We start from the raw sequence: 19,832 nt of genomic DNA, 5'->3' as shown, positions 1-19,832 counted from the left end.
GGTGTGCAGCGAGGCCCACGTAGCCGCCTGACAAATGTCCTGGAAAGGGACTCCCCGGCCCAGGGCAGTAGTAGCCGCCGTGGCCCGAGTGGAATGGGCTCTCAGCCCAACAGGAGGCTCCTTCCGAGCCAAAGAGTAGCACGCTTTGATGCACAGAACGACCCACCGAGAGATGGTCCGTTTATGTACCGCCCGTCCCTTCTTCGCACCCACGTAGCCAACAAACAGTTGGTCATCCACCCGGAACTGGCGTGTGCGATCCATATAAAATGAAAGCGCACGTTTGGGTCCAGACGATGGAGCCGCTCTTCATCCTTTGAAGGATGCGGAGGCGGGAAGAAGGAGGGGAGGGTGATGGACTGCCCGATGTGAAAAGCAGAGACTACTTTGGGCAGGAAAGAAGGTCTAGTTCTTAGAACCACCTTGTCTGGATGAATGGACATGAAAGGAGGTTTGACAGAAAGAGCCTGGAGCTCACTCACTCTCCTGGCAGAGGTGATGGCAACCAGGAAGGCCGTCTTTAAAGTCAGGAGACGGAGAGGACAGGAATGAAGTGGCTCAAAGGGAGCGCACATCAAGAAGGTCAGAACCAGGTTCAAGTCCCACTGAGGCATCACGAACGGAACAGGTGGATACATGTGCGTGATGCCCTTCAAGAATCTCGTTACAATAGGGGACTTGAACAAAGAAGGTTGATCAGGCAGCCTTAGAAAGGCCGAAAGGGCAGGAAGGTAGCCCTTGATAGTGCCCAGAGCAGAGCCCTGCTGGGCAAGAGAGAGAAGAAAGAGGAGAACCTCGGAAAGAGGGGCAGAGAGAGGGTCCACAGCCTTTGCTGTGCACCATGCCACAAATCTGTTCCACCGGCAGGCGTATACCGACTTTGTGGAGGGACGCCTGGCTGCCAGAATCACATCACAAACCTCAGGAGGCAAGTCAAATGGCCTCAACTGTCGCCGCTCAATCTCCAAGCATGGAGGTGGAGACTGGACAGGTTCGGGTGGAGGACCGTCCCCTGCTGCTGCGACAGAAGGTCCTCCCGAAGGGGCAGGCGGATCGAGGGACCAACTGACATGCTGAGTAGCTCGGGATACCAGTACCTTCGAGCCCAGTCCGGAGCCACAAGGAGAACTTGGGCCCGGTCGCGCCTGATCTTCTTCAGCACTCTGGGCAGAAGTGGTATAGGCGGAAAGGCGTACAACAGACCGCAGCTCCACTCGCGCCGAAAGGCGTCGCCGTGCGAGTGCCGTCTTGGAAACTCCAACGCGCAGAACTGATGACATTGCGCGTTCTCTTCTGTGGCGAATAGATCTAACCAAGGCTCTCCCCATTGCAGAAAGAGGCCTTTCGCCACGTCCGAGTTCAGACGCCATTCGTGATCCACCGAGCACCGACGGCTGAGTTCGTCCGCCCTGGCGTTCAGAGAACCTGCCAGGTGTTGAACCGTCAGAGTCACGCCCTGACGTTCCAGCCATTGCCAGAGACGCAGAGCCTCCTGGCAAAGGGTCCACGACCCCACTCCGCCCTGCTTGTTGCAGTGCCACATGGCGGTGGTGTTGTCCGTGAACACCTGCACTACACTCCCGTTGACAAAGGGGAGGAATGCCTTCAGTGCTAGGCGAATCACCCGCAGCTCCAACAGGTTGATGTGGAGCCGGGCCTCCGCCGGATCTCCGCCTCTCCCATGTGGCCTCCCCAGCCCTGGAGGGACGCGTCCGTCACAACTACGTGCTCCGGTTGGGGAAGGGAGAGGGATCTGCCTCTGACCCAATCGCGGTCCGTAAGCCACCACTGCAACTGGCTCGCAGTGCCCTCCGAGATCAGGACATGGTCGGATAGGTTGCCTTGATGCTGGGCCCACTGAAACTTCAGGTCCCACTGCAGAGCCCGCATCCGCCACCGGGCGTGATGCACCAGAAGGATGCAGGAAGCCATCAGCCCCAGCAGCCGCAGCGCCAACCTGACCGAAACCCGGGATAACGGCTGAAAGATGGGAATCAAAGCCTGTATATGCCGGATCGGCCGTTCCGGAGGATAAACCCGAAACTGCGCCGAGTCGAGAACCGCTCCGATGAAAAGGAGCTTTTGAGAGGGACACAGGTGTGATTTCGGCACATTGATGGAAAACCCCAGCTCGTGCAGGAGGTCTGCCGTCGTCTGGAGGTGGCTGACGACTGTCTGGGGCGAGCCCGCCTTCAACAACCAGTCGTCGAGGTAGGGGAAGACTGACACCCCTAACCGGCGCAGATGAGCTGCGACCACCGCCATCACTTTCGTGAACACCCGTGGGGCGCTGGTAAGGCCGAATGGGAGCACGATAAACTGAAAGTGCTCGTGGCCTACCGTGAACCGCAGGTAACGCCGGTGGGCCGGCAGGACGGGGATGTGAAAATACGCGTCCTGCAAGTCCAACGCCACCATCCAGTCTAGCGGGTCTAGAGCAGCCAAGACCTGAGCCAAAGTCAACATCTTGAACTTCTCCTTCCGGAGGAAGCCGTTGACGTTCCGTAGATCCAAGATAGGACGCAGGCCCCCCTTGTCCTTCTTGGGTACCAGAAAGTAGTGGGAATAGCAACCACGCCCTACTTCTGGCCCAGGAACGCGCTCGATGGCCCCCTTGGCCAAGAGGGCCGTAACTTCCTCCTGCAGAAGTGTCAAGTGGTCCCCCGACACACGGTGGTTCTGCGGTGGCATGGCTGGAGGAGAGGTCTCGAAGGGGAGGGAGTAGCCCCTTCGGACGAGCTGCAGCACCCACCTGTCCGATGTGATAGAGCGCCAGCGGGAGTGGTGATGGCGAACCCTGCCACCCACTGGCGTCACATGGGCCTGAAAGCACGGACTAGGAGGATTTGGAGGCTGATGCTGCGGGGGGAGGTGTGGTCTGACCTCGCCGTTGTCCCCGACCGCCTCCACGGCGGAATCCACGGCCGCCACCGCGTTGAGAAGTGTTCTGCGGTGCGTGGCTGGCAGCCCGTGTGGGACCGCCCCTTCCGTGGCCACGAAAGGAGCGAAACGAACCCGTTTGCTGGCGCTGGGTCGAGAGACCCAAGGACTTGGCCGTGACCCTGGAGTCCTTGAAGCGCTCCAGCGCGTGGTCCGCCTTGTCGCCAAACAGGCGACTGCCATCGAACGGCATGTCCATCAAAGTATTTTGGACATCAGCCGAAAAGTTGGCGGATCTCAGCCAGGCGTGGCGACGAATCGCCACCGTCGTGGACATCGCTCTGCCCAGCGAGTCGGTCGTATCAAGACCACACCTGATGGAGTATCTTGCTGCATCTCGGCCTTCAATCATAGCCTTGCCGAGCTTTACCCGTACCTCCTGCGGGCATTCTGGCAGCAACTCCGCGACCGTATCCCACAGAGAGTGGGTGTAGCGGCCCAAGAGGCAGGCGGTGTTGCAAGACCGCAGTCCCAAACTCAGGGACGAGAAGACCTTCTTTCCATATTGGTCGTACCTCTTGGATTCCCGATCGGGCGGGGCCGACGGAAATGCGGTCTGGGAGGTCGAGGCCTGGATCACCAGACTCTCAGGGGTGGGATGGGTGGACAGGAACTTGGGGTCGTCCGGACATGGACGGTGGCGTCTGGCCACGTTCTTATCAACAGGCGAACCTGAAGCGGGCCTGGACCACGTGCCCAAAAGAACGTCTGTCAAGGCTTCGTTGAACGGCAGCAGAGGCTCCTGTGGGCATGACTGCGGTTTGAAGACCTCAGTGAGGATGTTAGGCCTCACGACCGCGACGGGGAGCTCAAGGTGTAAGGCCTTGGGAGCCCTCTTCAACACCACTGAATAAGCAGCCCCAGCCTCCGATGCCACAGTAGGAGGAGAGACAAAACCAGGGTTAGGAGAGTCGTCCAGACCACTGGCGTCACCCAAATCACCTGTCCAGTCCACGTCGTACTGACACTCACGTGACAGAGGGTCCTCGGACCCCTCCCAAACCTCACCGTATTCTACATCATCTCCATATTCGGAGTCAACAATGTAGACCGGCTCCTCGGGGTCCACAGGCCCCATCGGCGTCGGACTCGGCGTCGGGCGACGCCGGTCCGACTCCGCGTCCGGAGTCGGAGAGGTAATGGGGAAGGCGCCGCCCGGAGCCGGCCCCGGAGCACCGGGCGGGGGCGGCGTCGGGGGCAACCCCGATGGAATCGGCGCCGGAGAGGCCGGTAGACCAGCCGGCGTCGACCCTGAGGGTCCCTGCGGCGCCGGGGTCGGAGCCGGCGTCGGAGCCGGAGCACCCGACGGCGTCGAGGCAGGGACACCCGAACCGCTAGGGCCCCCGGACGGGAGCACAGGGCCCGAAGGCGCCGTAGGCCCCGTCGGAGGAGACAGTGCCCTCATGGCCATAAGGAACTCCTCTATCTCCTCACGCGACGCGCCTTGCCCAGGGACCGCAGGGTATGGAGCAGGCCGCGCCGGTGACTCACGCGGAGCCGCGGGGGTGGGGCCACCCGAACCCCCGGCCGCATCGTGCGAGCGTCGGGGGGAGTCGGGGGTACGATGACGACGCCCCGACTTCTTGTGTCTCCTACCTGAGGAACCAGAGGAATGGTGACGACTTCCGGAGCTCTCGTGATGGCTCCGCGACCGCTCCCTCGACCGCTCCCTCGACCTCCGGCCGGACCGGGACCGCTCTCGACGTGGGGCCGACACCCGCAGTTCGAGTAGCTTGCGGGACCGCTCCCGCCTAGCCTTACTCGTCAGGGCCCGGCAATCGACACAGTCGTCCACGGCGTGGTCGGGGCCCAGACACCGGAGGCAGAGTCGGTGATGGTCCGTGACCGACATCGTGCGGTCACAACCGTCACAGTTCTTAAAACCGGGCATCCTACCGGCACCGTAACAGTAAGGATTCAAAAAACTTTGGTCAAAAGACCGGAGTACTGCACTTCTCGGATCTGCGCTAACTGGCGCGGAAAAAAGAAGAACTGACGTCAGCGCGCGGAGGCGGCGTCTATATACTCCAGCGACGTCATCACGACGCCGACGACGGACGCGGAGCCGCAGGGGACGCCTGCAGACGACGCCTACCGACGCGCAGGGGTACTGCTACGCAAAAGTTTCCGGATCCAGACTGACGCCTGGGGATATTCTAAGGTAAGGAATCTAATACTAACCTGTTTCTTTCAGATACTCTGTGAGAAGTTGGCCTGATGTGCAGTGTTCACTATTCTAGTGATCACTATATATCAGTCCAAACAACCCTTATTGATGATTGGTTGTAAGTCAACCTTATAGACCAGCTATCCTAGTAGCATGGATACGAGCAGTCTAAGGCTAAGACTCTAGAGGGCGTGTTAAGCCAGCTGTTTTACCATCACATTACCCCTTGAACACCCAGTGAAAGGACACCACACAAGTGTTATGAAAATAAACAATGTATTTATTAGAATCACAACAACCCTGTACTCTTTATGAGGACAGGGTGCTAAGCACACAACAAAACTCTTACGAAAATACTTAAGTTAGCACGGTATACACAAATGCCCGAGGGGCACGAAAAACCATATACTTTAAAAGTGGAATGCGAAATTACTAGCAGGTAAGTAAAGTACTAATAGGCTTTGGAATCGCTAGGACTTGACTAGGGAATCGCTAGATTACTTCTAAGAGACCTAGGGGACTCGGGTGCAGAGTGTGCACTCTCACGCGGGATGCGGGACAAAGTCTATGGAAGCTAGTAAAGCTAAAGTTAGTGTTCACGGGCGAACCCGACCTGGTAGGGAGAAAACGACAGTGGATCCTGACCCTTGGATAGTGAGGCTATGCTGGGGCACCGAAATGCCGAAGTTACCTAGCCCAGGGGCTGCAGCTGCATAGGTCTCAAAAGACGTCGGGATTCCTCGTTGCCGGACCAGGAGCCTGGAAGAAAGATGCTGGCAGGCGACCAGTGAAGATAGTTCGAGTTGATCCAAGCCTGGATCTGGAAGATGGATGACACCTGAAAGCAGAGGGGACCAAGTTCGTGACTACTAGCCAGTAGTCAGTGGGCACCAGGAGGGCACCGGATGGTAGTCACCTCGACTAGGTGAGTGGGCGACGCTGGCTCTGCAGATCTCACGGACCAGGAGGCGTTGTCGGCGACCAGGATGGAGAGGCGAGCTGTCCCACGATGGATGAAGCTGTCGGCGTCGAAGTTACCCAGGATTGGGCAACAAGCCTTGGCTAATTCAAACCCACGCGGTGGACTCAAAATGGCGTCTTGAGTGGACCAGGAGGGTCCGGGGTGCTCCTCTTCGGAAAGGGAGCAAGGGCCAGTCTGGAGCAACCAGACCAGCAGCAGTGATGTCGTCGGGCGTCATTCAGAAGGCCACAAGCCAGCGGGCTAGTAGCCAAACAACGCGGTGAGCAGCAAAAAGCAGAAGGGCCCCACGCCGATCGTGGAGATGCTGGGGGGCTGATCTTCGGTGCTGGAGCTGCTCAGGGTCGGGGCTTCTCGGACCCCAAAGCACTCACCAGAAAATTACTCGGCGGGCTTGCTGTGCAGAAGTCGTGCAGTCTTGCAGATGGCCGGTCCCTCGAGGTCTCGTCGCACCCACGGTTCTCAGCTGGGCTGTAGAGGTGGGTAGAGGTCAGAGGTGCCAGGGAAGCCGGTTCTCGTCGAGCTGGGCAGTCGGATTCCGGAGGAAGGACTTGCAGCAGACCGCAGTGTTCTTGATGGTGCCTGCGGATGCAGGGTGACTACTCCTTAGCCACAAGGGAGAATCTTGAAGAAGGAAACCTTGAAGTCCTTTCGTAGAAAGTCGTGTCTTGATTCCAAAGATGATCTGATTTGGAAGGGGGCCAGTCCCTACCTTTATCTGGGAAAAGGGGGCTGGCACGCGACTAGGTCCTGCCCTATGGGTGGGACCAGGAGGGGGGTGGTTACACCCACTTCCTTGGCGGGCTTTTCCCCAGCACAGGGTCTGGAGTGTCCCTGGAACTGGTTCAAGCCAGCCTATGCACAGTGAGCACCGGGGTGCCACGTGCAGTCACCTTCCTCTGAAGCCCTGCCTACCTACAATACACAAAATCCTGTCTGGGACGGTGCTGGCACCGCCCCTGGCAGGAAACCCTTTGTCCTTATCTCCTGCTCTGGGAGGACTCCCAGCAGCAGGAGGGCAGACTTGTGTCTCGGTGGCAGCATCCATTTTGTGGATGCTAAGGCTCTGTCTGACTTTAACCGGGGTTAGGGGTTACATACATGTTGTGTCCCTCTAGAAGGGTGGAATGCTAACCCCGTCGCCAGAATTGGCGAGGGGTTAGTATTCCAATTCGTATGACACCTTACTCGACATGTTTTGATAAAGCGATACCAGAGTTGGCAGATAACCGCGAGGATTATAATGCACTTAAGAGTATATGGTATGCGATATCATGGAAACGGCTAAGGGATGGATCCCGAAAGCCGCAGACAGGCTCAGCTCATGCCAGAGCACCATCTCACACGATTCCAAGCACTCTGCCTTCAGGATTGTTAAGGCCTGCCATAGGAGTGACTGATAGGAGATCTGTGTGTCCATTTTAGGGTTAGATATAGGTATACTATATCTAAAGCAAAGGGTGAGTACACCACCTTGCCCCAACTGTCGTGCAGCCAGTTGTGTCAGTTTAGTTAGTCAGCCCAGGGGTGGCACAATACATGCTTCAGCCCCTGGGAGACTTCTGGGTACACCTCAGCCCTGGGTACAGGGACTTGGAGAGGGCCCAGTGCCAATTCAGTACCTGAGTACAATTTGGATAGAGAGAACAGCTAGGCTGTGGGTCTGATTAGCAGGCCCACAGCCAGGGAAAGTCGTAAACCAGTGCAGCAAAAATGCAAAAATCTGGGTGATCATAGGATTGCAGACCCTACTCTCCTACATACTCTTATCAATGTTTTAACAATTTCCTTTAAAATATTTCTTCACAGATTTTGTACCCATGACCGATAGATACACGTAGAAAGCAAAGCTTAGCTGGGCTTCTCAGATATCTCAGCACACTCTTTGTACTGTGTTCCAAAAATCTGCGAGAGTGTAAACATGAACACAAATGCTTGAATGTAACATCAGACTAGGACAGGGGGAAGGAAGAGACGATGCCCAAACACTACAGTACATAACTGGTTCAACGGATAAGACAAATATTAGACAAATGCACTACAATTAAATGGTAGAAGCAAAATACTAAGTTATGAGTGGTGAAGAACCAACATTGGCGCTTAACCAACCGTTCTAAAGTTTAAATGGCATCTAATGAAGTATGAACCACTGCTCAAAAAATAATTAAATAAAACGTGTAAGTCTGAAGGAGGCCCAAATTAGCTTTGCAGAAAATGTCTCCAGGAGGGTGCATTTTTACTGGTAAACTCGACAGATTATGACTTCTCATTAAAAGAGGGACAAATGAAACCCCAATATGATGTCTCCTCGCTACTGTGATAATATTGGAAACTCGTGTTTTTTTTTGTTTGTTTTCTTTACTCTAGGTTTTACTTTGGCTATAAAGGTAAACAGTTGAGCCATTTTCATCAATTTTACTGAATGTGGATGCCTTTTACATGCGTGAGACGCACTGGCACAGCAAGTGTGGCTCAAATAGTCTGCAAACCATGGACAGCCACCTCCATTGTCAAATACTTTGTTTCCTGTGTAGTCTTCTTTTATTTTACAATTTTAAATGGTGAGAATAAAAAACGACGTACATTTAAAATGCAGGGATTGGGAAGTGATGAACTTCAGCATCCTACGAAAGTTGGTTCGGGGTGAACTATGATATTACGTATGGAAAAATTATTCCAAATATAATCTCAGAAGTAAATAATGGGAACATGGAAGGATTGAATAACTCTTGTTTGGGAAGAATGTATGCAGAACAGGCTCATAAGAACTAAAGGTGCTAGGGGGGATGGGGGCAATCTAGGATTGTTGCACCAAGAAAGAAACATAGGATTCTCTATTCTGAAAAGTGGTCAGAGGGATAGGCTAATGTTAATATCACAACTTCTGGGAAACAAGTGCTGAGGAGTTTCTCAACTACAAAAGCTTTCCTCTTGGAAACATGTCATTCCCAGACCCGCAGATGGATTTAAAGATTGAGCCGTTTAAGGCATTTTACTTTAAACTGTTTTCCTTTAAACACGTTCTCTGCCCCATGTACAAAAAACGCAAAGCTTCTATTAAAAACCAGAGATAAATGCAATGCCATTTTACAGAGGCGAGCAGCGCTATAGTGCCATAAATATGCTTTGCAGCAATGTTAAGAGTACAGGTACATCGAAGCTACTGTGCCACGTCACATTTGAACAAACTGTGGGTTCCTTTACCCAATCAGAGCTTCGCTGGATTAAGGAAAAATGATCGACTTTATATTATTTCTTTCATCTTCCGTCTGTAACTAGTGTTTATGAGGACACCTTCTTTGTGATCTCTCAACAGTATTAGTTGCATTTTTATCAAAATTATAAATTCAAATGATTGCGCACAATGTAATGAATCATTTTTAGTACCTACACGCTAGTTCATCATGAACATCCACTGCGTTGTCAATCTGTCACAAAGGAAGAAACAATGAACTCACTAGCTAGAGAGGCAAGATGAGGCTGGATGTGTATCTCCTTCAACAGTACAGCTGATGGTAGATGGATGGTCAGGTCACACCAAGCCTCCTCTGGCAGAAACACGTAAGACCAGGCAGCAGAGCGAGCTCGTCTGTGTGGCGGCGTGGCCTGCAGCAGAACCTCAGCAGGTTGTGCGGTTGGGCTGCTTGAAGAAATTGTACCTGTAAAAATTTGGAAGATAATAAAAACGGACAGAAAAGAATATTGGCTTCGCCATGTATTTCTTTTTTTTGGTCAAAAAGTTTTTTTTTATGAGTACCAAAAGAAAAGATCTCTCCATACATATTAGGACAAGACAACATGCTAACTTGTGGCCAGAAACATCAATAGGAGGGCAACCACAGCTATCGAAAAGCACCGAGACAACGAGATACTGGTACGTATATCCAACAACAAGTTGTAAAAATCACTGTAAGATTCGGATGGATTGGTTATCTTCGATTTTTTCTTATCACTATTTCATTCATTATTTTGGAAATAAATAGCTTAGGGCTCTCCAAAAGAAAAAGTTTTAATATCAAAAATAACAAAACATCCTACGAACAAGGTGGCTATTAACGTCCCTGGAAAAAGGAAAAAAAAGGCCTTAATTGTGCGAATTGTAATATGAGACACCATGAGCAATCTATCCCCAGACGTTCCCGTATGGATTTCTTCTTGCCGACAAAATAAGCAGCAAAATGTTCTCAGATCAGACGCACTGAATTACGTCTTGTAATGACAGGGTGAAAAAAATAGACACACGAAAGTCGTTTTTCGAAGGGAAATTTTCCTGACCTTGAGCATATCATGCTATTGAAAATTGGAACCTTGAATCTGTGTGAAAAGAAAGTCGAAACCCTTAGGCTTAGGGGTAACTAGGCATAGAACTAGGGATAAAACATTACAGCGAGGTGATAAGCACATTACATACCTAAAGGTGCAAAGTTATGGATCCCTTCGGCATTATCAGGTTCGGATGTCATGACTCGTGCCTTCAAACTGCTATCAGATGCCTTGCTAAGACCAGAGTCGAGAAACTTCATGATAGTGGACACCATGCTTCTGGCAGTGTTAACGATAGCTCTAGTGCTTGTTACCATATTGTTGCAAATGAGCTGAACACCCCCTAAAGAACGAAAACATTGATGAAAAGACATTATTATACTTTGATTTTGTTCGGTTTTCGAAGAATTAAAAAGAACACAGATAAGGGGAAACAACAGTATAGAAACTGTCCATCTTGTCACATAGGACATGCAGTGGGCATGAATGCTGCAACAATAATGTGCTTATAAGGTGAGCATGATAGAGCAATTCTTGAAGAACACTATTGTACTGTAAGGGTTTACAACTTCCAAAGTCGCAATCACCATAATCTTGTACTCTAAATTGTAAGTATGACGTTATAACATGTCTAAACTGTGAATGACAGGCCCCAGTCCACTTCCAACACAACGTAGTACTAACGACGGGCTACAACAATAAATCTAGCCCAACAACTTTTACTACAACTGCAAGATGAACAATTTACGAACCTTCCATTACTCACTTTCTGCTGGATAGTCTATCCAACTGTAGATTTCTCACACTATGAATCTCCCCAATAGGGCACCTCAGGACATTAGGATACACAGTAGCATAGAGGTGCCACCACTGCATGCTGACGTCAGTTTATTTGTTGATCTTTCCTGGGCCCTCTGATACGGATCATGATTTAGAGACTGAGACACATGGACAGTGTGCAAATCTAAGGGAAAACCTTATTAACTACAGGAATCCCCTCAGCAGAAAAGGAAGGAGTGTAGACGGTAAGGAATTTCAATTTTGAGCAGATACACTTTGTGGAAAGGCAGTAAGTAGAAAAAAATGTTTCAGCTTCCTTCGATGGAAGATCATCCCCCTCTCAGTTGGTTCTGCTCAATCTCCGTGCATGTGACTGCCGATCATGGACGTTACAATCCAGTACTTTGCTCTTTTGCTGGGATTGTTCTGATGAGGAAGCCAAAGACGACAGCAGATGCACAGACCCTCCGGAAACAATTTGGGTAAAGTAAGGTCAGCTGAACTCTGTGCCAACTGACTTACTTCAGTACCTGAGGGATAAGTGGCAGATGAGGGAATGAGTATAGGTGCCTGGAATCCCATTGAAGGTGGAACATGTATGAGAGAGACCCATAGAGGAAACTCTAGAATGCAGAAGGCTGGACCATTGAGTTTTTGGAGTAGTGAAAAGATCTATTGAGGGCACACCCCAGTAGGCAAAGAAACCCTGTAACACCTCCGTGTATAAATACTATTCATGAACGGTAAGATGTATGCTGAGGTCGATTTTGAGGGATCTCATCACGTGATTGACCACTAGGCGATCCCATGAAGTTCCAACTGCTGCCACAATCACAGAATCTCCAGACAAAGGGCAAGAGACCCCCCACTCCATCCTACTTGTTACAGTGCCACATGGCAGTCGTGTTGTCTGTCAGTGTCAGTATCAACTTCCTCTTGATGGAAAGCAGAAAGGTTTTTAGTACAAAATGGATGGCACACAGTTTCAAAAGACTGATATGATGGAAGACGAGAGACCCCAGACCTTCATGTCATCGACCTCACCTACCAAGAGTGGACGCAATCATCAACCACAGGACATCTGGAGAGTGAGGAAATAACAGTCTGCCACATAACAGATTGGCATCCACACAGGAAAGTGCTACTTTTTGCTTGGTTACTCCCCACTTTTTGCCTGACACATGATGCACTTTGCCCTGGTGTGCCCTGGGTCCCTGCAAATCAAGTTCCCAGGGCCTGTGTTCTTTCCCAAAGCTGTATCGTTGTAGCCCCAATTAGCACATCTATGGCCACAGGTAAGCCTCTAGTAAAAGGTACCATGGGTACCAAGGGCACTGTGGCCAGGGAAGGCCTCTAAGGGCAGCAGCACCTACTGTGACACCGTTAGGGGCCCTGTACCATAACACCCATACACTGCCATTGCAGGCTGCGTGTTTTGCTGCAGAGAAATGTGAAGAGTCGACATGGCAGAAATCCCTGTGTCCCATGCCTGCAATCCACAGCCTGGGGCCTAGGTAAGCCACCCCTTTAGCAGGGTGCACTAGACCGCAGGTAATGGTACAGTTGCATGATCACTGTACCCCTACAATGTCTAAGTCCATTCTTAGACATTGTAAGCACAGTAAAGCCATAAAGAGTATATTGTCTGGGAGTTGGTCATCACAAACCCCACAGCTCCGTAACGGCTTTGCTGAAAAATGGGAAGTTTGGTACCAAACTTCTCAGCACATTAAACCCACACTGATGCCAGTATGGGATTTAATGTAAAAGGCACACAGATGGCATCTTAGAGGTGCCCCCTGGAAAACATCCAGCCCTGGTGTGGTTCCTGAATGGCTGCCCGCCATTTGCCACCACTAGACAGGTTTCTGGACCCCTAGAGCGCCTGCGCTCTCTTAGTCCAGAAACAAAGCACATCCTGGGTAGAGGTGTCATGCTTCCTCCCCCAGGATGCGCTGGGTCCATGAGAGGGGAAGCATCAAAGGCCTGCCACCTTTGTAAGCTGTCCCTGCCATTTGCTGCCCTAGCAACTGGCTCCCACCGTTTCGGAGTCCTACTTTTTTGGGAGGGGGTGGGGTGTTTGACTGACCTAACACAATGAGGAGTTCTCCTCAACGATCCGGACCTGGGATCTGGTGATCCCCCAGCTCCCTCAAGATTCAAGCAGACGCCTGCAAGCTCAACCTGAAGGGTCCCCCAGACTGCAACCGGAGCTAGTACGAAGAACCAGATGCCAAAAGATACCCCTGCCCCCGATGCCCCACGGCCTCAAGTGACCCAACCGAAGGGTGCCCAGGCAATCTCCAAGATCCCAACTTACCTCTCCAGCCGGTGGTCTGCTTCAGAAAGCCTCCCTGCCTGAGCGTGCAGCATCTTTACAGAACTGAAGATCTCCATGGACATGCACAGTGTCCGCAAAGGCGCCTTGGCAGTCTGCACCAGGCCCCTTCTGTGCTGGTGGTGGTGGTGGTGCAGCTCCTGTGCTGATTGTTGGCACCTGCAGTTCTGATCTTAACCCCAGGAGCATTGCTCCCCCAGCCAAGTGGCCTACTAGTAAGCAGTCCCTGACAGAAGGCCCCATCGGCTAATATTGGGACCCTGCACTCTGCAACCAGCCACCCCAGTGCCGCTGGTGGTGCAAATTGGATGCCTACCTGAACCTTGGGGAACCTTGGTTCTAACCTCCAAAAACTATTCTTGCCCTTTGTTTACTTACTTGCAAATCAATAACCCTCTTTCCCTCATAAGAACCAATGTTGTGATGTTTGTTCCTGAAAATGTTGTATGAAGTTGAACTTTTGTATGAAAATAAAGTAACTGTGCTTTAATTCAAAAATTGTCTTACTTTCCTGTACCAGCAGCCAGTGTGTGATAGCTCAGTATATCACCTCAAGATCTAAAAGTAACTGAAAAGTAATCCAAAAGTAACCAGAAGTAATCTCACTGGAGTTTAAACTGTTGTAAAGTAATAAAAACTTGTAAACGATTCCAATACAATCCACAATTGCAGTTCTGTGTACTGCTTTGCATTTGAAAGAGTTCTTATTTACAAAATAAAATACAAGTGTATCTTTTTATACTTACCTAATTGGTCTGGATTCTGTCTGAGTGTGTGTAATCAGTCCTTGATTGAGTGAGTACAAAAAATGCTTAACACACCCTCCTGGGAAGCCTAATTGATTTACCCAAACTCCAACAAAGAGGGCTGTTCGTACTGATCTAATTTAGCCTCGGTTATACCTCTGGGGACTCCCTGGACTCTGTGCACACTATACCTTACTTTGGTATATTATATACAGAGCCAGCCTACTACAATCCATGACTGGTAGTCCTGGGCCATCGTACTGGAAACACAAATCCTGTCCATGAGGCATCTACAATGCCGAGCTCATTGCAGACGAAGATTCCACTGAAGGACTTGCATGTGCCAATGAGTGCGAGGCATCAGAAGGACACAAGATGCTAGACGACCAAGCAATCTCTGAACAGTTAAATCTGAGACAATAGCCCTCAGCTTGAAACTCAGGTACCATAACCCGAAGTTCCTGAAATCTCTTCGGCAGTGGAAGTGCCTGCACGGTGATTGCATCCAGAATGGCCCCAATGAAGGAATCCTCTGCAATAATAGAAGGTAGAACTTGGGCTTGTTGACTGAAAATTTCAGAGAAGATAGAAACAAACCTTTTGTCTGAATGTGGCCGAAGACTAGCTGATGCGAACAGCTTGTCATCAAAAAGATGGATCACCACTACCAACAGCAGCAGCTTAATAAAAACTAGAGGGACCAATGTCATGCCAATGTCAGTCCAAAAGGCAGGGCAAAAGGGTAAATTGGAATTAATCCGACCCCACTACAAAGTGGACTTTCTCTGGGACTGGAGAACCAGCAGGTGAAAGTACATGTCCTGTAGGACCCGGGACACCAACCAGTCCTCAAAGCAAAGGCTACCAGTACCACAGCAAGTGTCATCGTCTCAAAGTTCTATTTGAGGAATGAGTTCAAGAGTCTGAGGTCAAAATCGGCATCAGGCCTGCATCTGTCTTGGGGTTCAGGAAGTACTTAGAATAGTTACCTCCCCTCGCTGCCCAAGGCACAAGCTTTGCCACCTTAGCAAGTAAAATTACTTAATTGGAAAGAAAGCGGCATGATATGCAGACGTAAAACATAAACCAAAGGCATGTGAAAGAGTGGAAGTGCACTTAAGAATGGAAGGGTATAAACCTGCTGAACAAGTTGTAAAGTATCCTGTGCTTCAATATATGCATTGGTGAAAAACTAAAGAGCTTGTCAGCAGTGACCCAAGGAAAGGAGCACTGCTGCCGTTGATCCCTGGCCGCTTCACCTGGAACCACAAACATTTTGAACCGGCTCCTTGATGGGTCGCCTCTGGCAAAAGACCCCTTGAATACCTCTGAAACTTCAGATGCTGCTGATGGAATTGGTGGATGGGGGAAGCAACCCAGAGGCACACACTGTAGCTCTCCTACCCTAAATGTGTTCTACGGCAGAATGTGTTTTTTCACCAAACAAACAAGCCCCATCAAAGAAATGCATAAAGTATGGGTGGAATTCCTTTGAAAACCAAATGGCAACCGTCCAAGGGTGGCGCCTAATAACAATCACAGTGCTCATAACTTGGGCAATTGAAACTACATTCAGCGCGCCAGATTGTAAAAAAGATTTTGCAGCATCATGGCCATCCTATACAGTCTGGATAAAGTAGTTTCATAGGTCATCACGCAAAGTGGGCAATACCTAACTTGCCATGCCTAAAAGGGCAAGAATGCAGTGACCCAGGACACAGACCACATTCAAAGATCGAAACACTAAGCAAGCTATAGTTTTCAAATATCTGGTGGAACAGTAGAACAAGAGTGTGGATTCACCTTGCTCTTAGAAGCCAGCACTATAAAGCTTTCAGAAGTGGGATGCGGCATCAGGAAAAACAAGGCTTGGACCAGGCGGCCATGCTTGGACCAGGCTGCCTTGAGGGACTCAGTTAGGGGTTCATTAAATGATAGTAAGGTCTCCAAAGTTGAAGGCTCAGGCTGTAAAAGTTTGCTTAACAGTTTGGCCTTCGTTTCCACTGTATGGTGTAGTACTTCCATTGCCTCAGCATCTCTCCAAGCCAACACTGCATAAGATGCACCCTCTTCTGTAATGGTCCAGTGGAAACATTCAATCTCTTCTTCTCTTTTGGGGATAAAGATACACACCAGCATCATCATAGTGTGGGAGCAAGTGGTCGACCTCCTCGTCACAATCTTCAACGTGAAGAATATGCTCCAGACCTTGAAAAGCATCAGAATCAGAGCCAAAGAAGACCTCTCCCCTCATAACATACTGCCTCAGAGGCAAGGGAACAGGAAGAAAAACATCTTCAAATGGAAGTTGCACCTTGTTGATTGCATAGTGCAGTATGGTTCCTGAAGCCAAAGTTAGAATGGGATCAAGTACTGGCATGTTTGGAGGTAGGGCAGCACTGACGTAGAACAACTGGTAGAAATACGACTGGTGACTTAACTTAGCTTGATTTAAGGGTCTCAGAGGTATGCCAAAAGCATCCTGAGCCATTACAAAAAGCCACAGCATGGCGTTCTTGAAGCTATTAACTGCAGTGTTGACAATGGTCTGAGGAACACAGGACACAGACTTCAGAACTGGAAGTGTGTCAAAATTGGATGTTAGGGCCAGACAGGGTCTTTCAAACGTAAATTGTCATACCTTCACCTGCAGCAGGATCATTCAGAAATGGAAAAGCTTCACTTGGTCTTCCGGTATTTTCTGAGCTTCGGTTTGGATGTACCAGAGGGAGACAGGCAGGACCAGGAAAAGTCCAAAATCTTGTTCTCTGCAATGTATAGTTTAGCTTTCTGGAACGTAATTGCTTTCAGATGTACTGGGGAGCATTTGCTAAATGAGTCATGCATAATGCAAAGCCACCAAAGAGACATTGTGCTGGTACATGCCTAGAACGCACAGTACAGTTTAAGCCCAGTTATTTATAGTGGCCGGGGGAACATTACACACTGATGAACAAATGTTTTGGAGAAGAAACGTTTATAAAGGGAAACAAAAATTATAGGAGCAGTGTTCGAGATCCATCAGCCTGCAGGGATAGGACCAATATGTCGGCTGTAACGACAGAGGTGCATTGGAGGTAGATGGCGCCACCAGTCAGTACATGGCAGCTACTGCAAGAGCTTCATTGTGTGTGTAGAGATTCACAAGATGAAGAATACACGGTCAGAAGAATCCATCAGATTTTTCCCCCCATCACAAAACAAACACTGGCAAGAATTTAGGTAACCCTCTACTCTCTATATCTCCTAACTGCATGCTGATATCTTGAAACATGCAGGTACGAAATTCTGAAGTAACCTTACAACAATTACCTAAACAGAAATGCAAGGATCGGTATTCAGGCTGCTCCAAGTCTTCGGTCATGCTACCTATGTTAGAGAAAGCTATAGTAGACCTGGCCAACTACCTCTCTCTTCTCAGCACTTTCCTTCATGAAAATCTCTAAGAGATTGTTAAACAGCTCACTAGCTTCCTGCCATGCCAGTAGCATACCAAAAACATTACATGCTGGTCTCTGTCAACTTCACTCGACTGAGTAAGTTCTCACATACCTATATTTCTTACTTCCAAACACCACAATCGCCTCTACTCAATACACATCCTCTTTCATTTTTCTGCTCACAACCCTTGCCTCCCTGGGTATGACATAGACAGTCTAATAGCTAAATGTATATATATATTCACCTTCTTTCTAAGTTGGACCTGTGGGGTATCTGTCATAAGGTTTCTATTTTCCCTCTACTCTACATCCCTTGGAGACATTTTTCTTCTTACCACCTTCATTCATGTAACACACAGATATTCACTCTTTCACAGCCCGAGTTAGTAAATAAAATAATCATCTGGTTTATTGCCATGTGACAACGAGTGATACTTTGACCCCTGATTACTCGTCCCAGAAAGAAATGATCTACTTCCCAGCAAACTCTGCACTTATAACCTCAAGCTCTACTCTCACAATAGTCTCTCTCCCAAGCACCCTTTCTTGCTAACTCAGAGTATGAAAGCAGTGCAGTTTAATTTGAGTATGAGGCAGGAATCCATGTCTCATCTACTGCCTCACCCTCCTGACATCACCAATTGAATATTAAGAAACTCAGTCCACAACTTCCCTTACTCGCAATAATTGCAGCTGAAGTCATTAACTTCATAACTGCTACTCCCTTCATCTAACAAAGCTATGTATCTACCTCTGCCCACGGATATTGAGGCAGCTGGCTCACAACCAAACGTACTGTCCATTACAAAATCATCAAAACTGCCTTCAATGCTCTAAAAGGAGCCTCCCAATACCTGCCTCTAAATCACCTTACACCGACCCGCATCCTCAATCTTTTTTCTTTCCCTAAATTCTAATGCACATAAAGATTTAGGTGGGATATTTTCGGGATGGCTCCCACATTGTACTCTGGTCTGTGGCCACACCTTACTCTGGGCTGTGTACTTTCCTATGTTCAATAGAGTGCTTAAAGCACAGTTGATTTGAAAATGGCCTATCAAAGCCTAACTCAATACATGGGAATGCCAGCCACATAACTCATCATCACAAATCCACAGTTAATAAACGTTTATACTGTAAATATTTAAAATTCAAGTGGTATATTTTTCTTCAAACTCATTATGAGCTACATCACCTATATCTTTGATGCAACCACGCTCTTAAATGTATTCTATGTACTGCTTTAAACATGCACAGCATCCCTGAAAAATGGCTAAACAAACAAAATACAACACATGGTAATATAATGCACGACACATAAACAGCATTTCTCCCAAGGGATTAATCATAGAGGTTAAATTGAAACTTAAGGGACTGGGGTCAATCAAAGAGGCAGACAGCTCTCAAAACACCCTCGCTTACCCATTTCGTGAAAGGCTTTTAATGCTTCACTTGTATCCAAAACTCTCAGAATAAACCACAACAGCGGTTCCGATAACTGGCATGTGGATAAGGAGCCCTAAAAAAAGGATATGAAGAGTGGAAGTATTATGAACATTAATATTATATGTATCATATTGTGAAATGCCCACACAATAAGTAGGTTTTATTTGACCTTTAGGTGACTGTCACAATCTTATACATATTTGAAAACTGGAGATGCACACTGTCTCTTTTTAACTTCCTTTAAGAGAATTTACCACCCCTAACTGCAAAGCATAACTTCAGAATTTTATTATTACCAGTTGAAACATATAAAGTTATGACCTTTCTATAGCACTAAATTAGAATACTCAGAACTAACATATTTTAACTATTACTACTGTAAATTATCACCATTTCTCAGTCTGAACTGGTCTAAAGGCCAGTCAGGAGAAAAATTACTCTCTAGGCATTTCAATGAACAGGCACCAAAATAACATTTAATTAAAGCTTTGTAATACATAGCTGTGCATTAAGTCTACCATTACCTGTAAACATAAATATGGACACTAAGAAACCACACTCAAAAATAAAAATTTACATGTTTTATCATTAAAGAGATTTTTTGTTTTGTGATACTCTCTTTCACTTCCAATGATTCTGCAGACTAAAAGAGAAGATAGATGTCACTTTTTGCCCTTGGTATGTGACATTAAGGAAGCAGATAATAATGCAACCAGCAAACAACATCATGTCA

General features: G+C 48.8%; 1 protein-coding gene across 4 annotated transcripts in view; it reads right to left on the bottom strand.

Annotated features, from left to right (window-relative positions):
• Positions 1-19,832, bottom strand: part of BIRC6 (baculoviral IAP repeat containing 6) — a 2,208,279-nt gene that overhangs the window by 677,954 nt on the left and 1,510,493 nt on the right. For all 4 annotated transcript variants that reach the window (XM_078648748.1, XM_078648749.1, XM_078648751.1 and 1 more), the window contains 3 exons: positions 19,076-19,172; positions 10,498-10,692; positions 9,545-9,745 (listed from right to left, as the gene is read on the bottom strand). In XM_078648748.1, coding sequence (XP_078504874.1) covers positions 9,545-9,745; positions 10,498-10,692; positions 19,076-19,172 — 493 coding nt within the window. The remainder of the gene's footprint in view (positions 1-9,544; positions 9,746-10,497; positions 10,693-19,075; positions 19,173-19,832) is intronic.

Source organism: Lissotriton helveticus, chromosome 6 (genome assembly GCF_964261635.1).
Source record: "Lissotriton helveticus chromosome 6, aLisHel1.1, whole genome shotgun sequence".
In the NCBI taxonomy this organism is placed as follows: Eukaryota; Metazoa; Chordata; class Amphibia; order Caudata; family Salamandridae; genus Lissotriton; species Lissotriton helveticus.
This window is presented reverse-complemented; position numbering and strand designations above follow the sequence as displayed.